The sequence below is a fragment of the Eucalyptus grandis genome, chromosome 11 (genome assembly GCF_016545825.1).
Source record: "Eucalyptus grandis isolate ANBG69807.140 chromosome 11, ASM1654582v1, whole genome shotgun sequence".
Taxonomy (NCBI): domain Eukaryota; kingdom Viridiplantae; phylum Streptophyta; class Magnoliopsida; order Myrtales; family Myrtaceae; genus Eucalyptus; species Eucalyptus grandis.
Window position 1 is genome coordinate 39,203,946 of NC_052622.1, and position 6,143 is coordinate 39,210,088.

Here is a 6,143-nt window from a genome sequence, read left to right on the forward strand (position 1 = left end):
TTGTTACTCTCTCTTTTATAAGGTAGAAATTCACTTTTGATTCTTGAATTTGTACATTTTTAATCAAATCTTTGAATTTTAATTTGCCTAATTAAATCTTGAACTCACATAACTTCGCTAATCGATCCTTCCAGCTGTAAAACTGGTTAAACTGCATCTCTCTACAACCATTCGAAACGGTTATCTCGAACGTGTCACAAACTCGAAAACTAGTTACTCTATTAATTCATGCCCACCTAAATCGCAGGCCACGGTGGCTAAGTGGACAGACCATATTCAATCATGCGGGAGGTCATTCAAGCAGTACGGTCGCATATGGATAGCTCACACAAACCTCTGTGTCTTCAGCAATATTCCCAGAAAGAATTCCTGTCGTAACCTATGTTTAATCAATCAAGACGGAGCTAATATGACAAACCTTATAACTCTTTAAGTACCAACACGACAAAATCCACAAATTTTGCATCATAAGCAGGGTACCATCCACAACACAAATGGTACATGACGCATGAAAATCATGGAATATTCCTGCACAGGCGTGGACCGCATATGTCAAACCTAATGAACCCTCGGGTCGTCCCCGACCCATTATTAGATTCCGTTCAACACACTGTAAGTAAGACCGTAAATAACATCACAACATCTCAATGCTCTAGACAAGGGGGGTTGTTGATTAGGAAAATCTCTCTCTGTCGTGAGGTGAAGAGTAGTCGATGTTGGGGCCAAGAGGGATGATACCAAATGGATTGATACTCGGATGGCTTCCGTAATAATGTCGCTTGATGTGCTCCATATTGACAGTGCTACTCATGCCAGGCACTTGGAAAATGTCTTTGGTGTAATTGAACAGATTCGGGTATTGATGAAGCTGTTTTTTGTTGCACTTGAAATGAACCACATAAACCTGTCATCAAGTCATGGCAAAGTCAGAATATAATTGAATTGATGCAGACAAAGGATCTTCAGAGAAGTTTCACAGAAAATAGACGCTTGCAGATCCTCATAAACCTAAAGTTATTCCATTTTTTTTTTTTTGGGCATTCTGCAACAATTTTTTTATGCGTACACTTTGCTCGTCCAAGAAAAGAGATTTTCTTAGAAAATGACAACAACAAGGGTAGTTTCCTGGCATGATTACACAGAAACTAAAACATGGGTCTTGAAAAACAACATAGAAAGAAGGATAGTTTTTATTATCTTACCAAACTTATTTTCTAAGAAAACATTAAGAGTGAGTGCAAAGGAGAATGAGACTGCTTATCTATCACAAATGCTTGCCTGTAACTTTAAGTATGGAAAATGCACACCATTATTAAGACATCGATTTGTCCAAGCAAAGAAATTTCCCTTTTTTCCCTTGTCTTGTTCTATGACAATGGAAGTCATTCAACTAGACATGATTATCCCAGTTCTTCTAAAATGAGATTCTTATGGCTATTTACGCTTTAGTGCTAGCTTGTTTAAATCAAAGAAATGACCAGAAACTCCCAAATATCTCAATATAATAAGGGCCACTACCTCATCAAATCTTATCAGGGTGACAAATAACCGAATATCCGTTTCAGAGAGTGTGTTCCCACACATATATCTTTGCTTGCCAAGTATTTCTTCACACTTGTCAAGAGCATCAAACAATTTCTTCACGGCCTGAAGGAAAAAGAAGCAATCAAACAGAAAGATTCATTAAAAAGTACAATCAATAGACCTAGTAATCTACGTATATTAATCCACCCTTGCAATCAGGCAATACAGGATTTAAATTTTAGACGCCACCCCTGCAGAAAAGATTCTCTATAAGCAGTCCCAATCACCATCCAAGCAAAATTAAGGTAGTCACTTGAATAGAAAACCAAGAAGTGGATGTTGATCAAGACCAGTTTTGACAATTCTTTTTTCTCTACAGATAGTGTTTATAGTGAAAAGCCCAATTCACAGCGATCAAACCTGTTTATTAAAGAACCATACTAATACACCGGTCTGACAAGACGGATCAAGATTTCAGCAATAAGATTTTGCTGACATGACGTCATTAAAGACTCATAGTCACCAACACAATCAACACTCTAAAAGAATCATCAGCCATGTGCACTGACTAGAGATGATTTAGACAGTCCATTCTTGCATCCTGAAAGCTAATCAAATAGGAAAAAGAAGCATAAAATCAAATTGAGTTCTCTATTATACTTCTCTAGCTAGAAGAGCCAATCAAACACCTGAATAAATCTCTACATAGGTCAGCATTGCAAAGAAGTCATCTGGGAATATGGTTGCTGTTATTCAGCATCAAAAGCCAGAGTTCTCTCTTGTTCTTGGAGCACTGTCCTACAGCCAGCCACCGTGCCCACCACAATTTGTATCTTTTAATCAACTTCCCAATTTTTCATGTGCATGCATGCTGTATCACATGATAGCTCGCACGCGATCTCCCAAAGTATTAGCTAATATATTCTCCACATGTCCACAAAAACAACACCATTCCCTCTACTGCCAACTACAGTAAGAACATGACACCTGCTACTCTTAAAGTAAGAGTTGCAAAATCAATAGGGATAGGGCCCTCAACTGGATCCATATTCCAAGACTTAACCACATATCCAGACTTGGGGATAGAGTCACTCAACTGCGTTCATATATCCGGCTTACCGTATTTTATGGTGTCACCAGCATAATTTTCTGAAAAATCACCAACAACCGCACCACTGACAAACTCTTGTTCAGGAAAGGGGAAGCAGACAAAGGAATTTAAAGCATTTACATGATGAGCAGTGTTTAGAAAGCAGAGAAGGGAGGAAGGTGATTATTTGTGGCAGTGAAATTTCATCCTTTATTATTTAATTAAAGAACCTGACATTTGCACCTGTCCTGCTTTGCCCTGTGGCCCTAACTAGGGTCTTTCAGTGCCAGAACCTGGGGAGGGAGATTTCCTAATATAGTTTTCATCAGATGAAAAATGTGCTCAAAGGGAAATGGTCCTCGACCTATAAGCTTCTGTGGCATAGGGGATTTCATTTTCCAAGAACCTCAGTAATCAACAAATTAGCTATTTTCTATGGCATATGAAGGCTCTTATCATCAGTTGAAAAAGGTTGTAACAGGTTTTACATGAAAGAGTGCAACTAAAAAACAACCCACATGAACTTTACCAAAAAAGAAAAAAAGAAAAACAACCCACATGATGATTATCATTTTGTCGAAGGATAGATTGTGTAATTTTCCAGATTAAGTTACTCTTCTTGATTTAAGTAACAAATGGAATGACAAGTCTTGCGCAAGTACAAACTAAGAGATAATTACCTCATCATATGGCCCCTGCTTCCTGGCAAAGCCACACTTGTACACACCATTATTAATGGCATCATATATCCATTCATTGGTTTCATCAATAAGAGTTTGCAAGTGAGGAGGATATAGGTCCAAAGCAGCATTCTCTGCTATGTTATTGAACTCAGTGTTGACCATGCGAATGATCTCAGAGCTTTCATTGCTAACAATTGTTTTGAGTTTCTTATCCCATAGAACCTAATCCAAAAGAAAAAGTTTTACCTCATCAGATATGACAACAAATGAAAAAGATCAGAAAAATATATGCCGCTTTTGACAAGAAAGAAAGCACAAATAGCAGCACACATCCACATAAGGTCACTTACAGGGACTGTGAACTTCCCAGAGTAATTGGTACTAGCTAACTCATAAAGCTCTCTTATACTTTTTGCACCATTAAGAGAATCTGGTTCAGCTCCAGGTTCCTCAGTATCTGAAGAAGGGAAAACCCACCCCATATGCTCATCACTTTCCTTTGTTCTCTCCCACCGAGGTTTGACTGACTGAACATGGTTGGAGATCCCAATTTAGTAAAGTTAATCCCAATTTAACTCTAAACCCCTAATTCAATTTACCGTGAAACTGATGGCCTTGTCGAGTCCTTTGATCTTCAAGTATGCAAGACACCGGGACGCCCACGGACAGGCATATGATATATAAAGATGATAACGTCCAGATTCTGCTGGAAACTGTGAACTAGGATCCCTCGAAATAAAATTACGAAATGTTGAAGCCGTTCTGAGAAATGCACCAGAATCGGACATCTCATCAAGCGCAGACCGAGCCATCTGACTACCGTTCTGGGGACTCCACAGGAAAACATGATCAGCTAAAGAGTCTATCATCTCAAAACTACAGTAGCAGTTACACTGGAAAAAGAGAGGTCTTACAAGTAATTAAAAGATTTCTTTCCTTACAAATTCACCAACTGATTAAACAACTTCTGAAGCTGCTATTGTGGAAGTTTAAAGCTCAAACACCAATATAAAAACACATGGATGAAATGGTATCTTTATTACAAGGTTTATTCTAGAAAGTTTACATTTGATTCTCACATGATCCACACAGTCATATTTATCTAGAAAGAATTTTTCTCTCCTGATTGATTTCAAAGGCAATTTTCATGATAATTTAATGAATAACTCAAATGACACACTTAAAGGTAAAGAGAAATTCAACTATACGGTCAGCTCGAATTAATGCGAAAAAATTGTAAATAAGATTTCTCAAATAAGTAGATGAAGTTCCATGCAATGATTTTGCTGAACATGTCCTAAAAGTCAGTAACAAAGAATTCCAAGCATTTGGTGCCTCTTAACTATTCAGTAAGGTTTTGACCAAAAAAACAGTATTCATTAAGCAGGAATCTAATAATCGTTCAAAGTAAAAATTGTCCAGTAAAAGAAAAAATCCACTATCTCTCTTCAGGTTTTTCCACCAAAATTGCCCGTCGACAATCTCCAACATTGAAGTAGAGCCAATTCAAAGTGACAAGGCTCAAGTACCTTTGGTAATTGCAGACTTCCAATCAGCATGTACTACACTTCTACCATTACTATTGCAGGGAAAGGAAAAAGGAAAAGACAAGATGGAACATAAAGTGCAAGCGAAGCTAAGAATCAGCATTAACACCGAGAAGAGTTGCAATCAACCTCCAATATTCACCCAACGGCGCAAAGTCGCAATATTGCAAATGGCAATGACCACCAAATCGCCATTGACAGCAACCTTGTGGCCTGTGGCTGTAAACAGCCCCAAACTCACAGTCAGAAGAAACTTCATGGGAGTTGAGATCGACCATAAACAAAATTTAATGCGTTCAACCGGGTGTGTGAAACCCTGATTTATGCAGACCGTTGGAATCTGCTGGATGGGTTTGAACCTGATGGACCAAAAATGCATTTGGGTGGTGCCCAAAACAGTGGCTCCACGATCCACCGCTTAGAACCGGTAGATCTAAGAAAGAAACCATTAGGGCCACTGAAAGCCACGCATGGGATTCTCCCATCAATTCTAACCAAACATGGGATTTTCCGACACAGTGAGCCAAAATGAAAAGTTTCGATCACAAGTTCAGGCACCAGTAGCAGCAAAAACTCATTCATCTTTCCAAGAAATTTAGCAGCCCCCCCTCCTCGTCCAGTCACATACATGTATCGATCACGAGTGATCAGCTCAGCGCAGTGCACAATTACTAAGTACCCGACAGCCCGACACCGACCCAAAATCCCCATCCAAGAACTCTGTCGGAACAGGAAAAGACCGATGGAAAGTGACAGTCGATCTATATCTGCTAAAGACAAAAGAACCCCCGTCGGACGTTCGATCATTCAGCAGAGGACGACACGACACGACACGACAGAGATGGGGAGTGAATTCGAGAAGGGCAGCGAGGGGTTTCAGCTCGATACCTTGGACGGAATCCGAGTGCAGCAAGAGAAGCGGTTGGACTTGGGAACCAAAGCAGATGCTAAAAACTTGGGCTTGAAACGAGATGCGATCATATTCATTGGTCCCGCCATTTTATACTTCTTTTTATGGCGCACTTGCTGCGACTATTGTGGAAGATTGGTTTTGTCCTGTTATATCCGTCTATTTCTTCAGCGGTGGGCTGCGTCGGGGCCCGTCACGCTTACGCCCGTTCCAATCCAACTACCAATTCGCATCTTTGAAGTATAATAACTTTTTTTAGATTGGTTTATTATTCTTGTAGCTTTCAAGTTTCTTAAGATTAGTTAAGATATTCGACTCATATTAAAATAAAATAATCCATTTATTTTTTAAATTTGTTCAGCTTGGAAAACTATTCATCCATATTATTT

General features: G+C 39.2%; 1 protein-coding gene across 4 annotated transcripts; it reads right to left on the reverse strand.

The window, feature by feature from the left end:
- Positions 1-366: 366 nt before the first annotated feature.
- On the reverse strand, positions 367-5,868 carry LOC104441255 (glutathionyl-hydroquinone reductase YqjG). 4 transcript variants are annotated; one of them, XM_010054295.3, is made up of 7 exons: positions 5,733-5,847; positions 4,974-5,063; positions 3,897-4,121; positions 3,648-3,824; positions 3,295-3,519; positions 1,519-1,647; positions 367-904 (listed from the first exon to the last, which is right to left on the reverse strand). In XM_010054295.3, the coding sequence occupies exons 3-7, from the start codon at positions 4,107-4,109 to the stop codon at positions 674-676; spliced, it is 975 nt and encodes a 324-aa protein (XP_010052597.2). In that variant the 5' UTR covers positions 4,110-4,121; positions 4,974-5,063; positions 5,733-5,847; the 3' UTR covers positions 367-673. The 4 variants fall into 4 exon arrangements, with proteins under 4 accessions (XP_010052597.2, XP_010052600.2, XP_010052596.2 ...); XM_010054298.3 differs by having other exon boundaries at positions 4,951-5,063; XM_010054294.3 differs by lacking the exon at positions 4,974-5,063 and having other exon boundaries at positions 5,733-5,868.
- Positions 5,869-6,143: the final 275 nt, after the last annotated feature.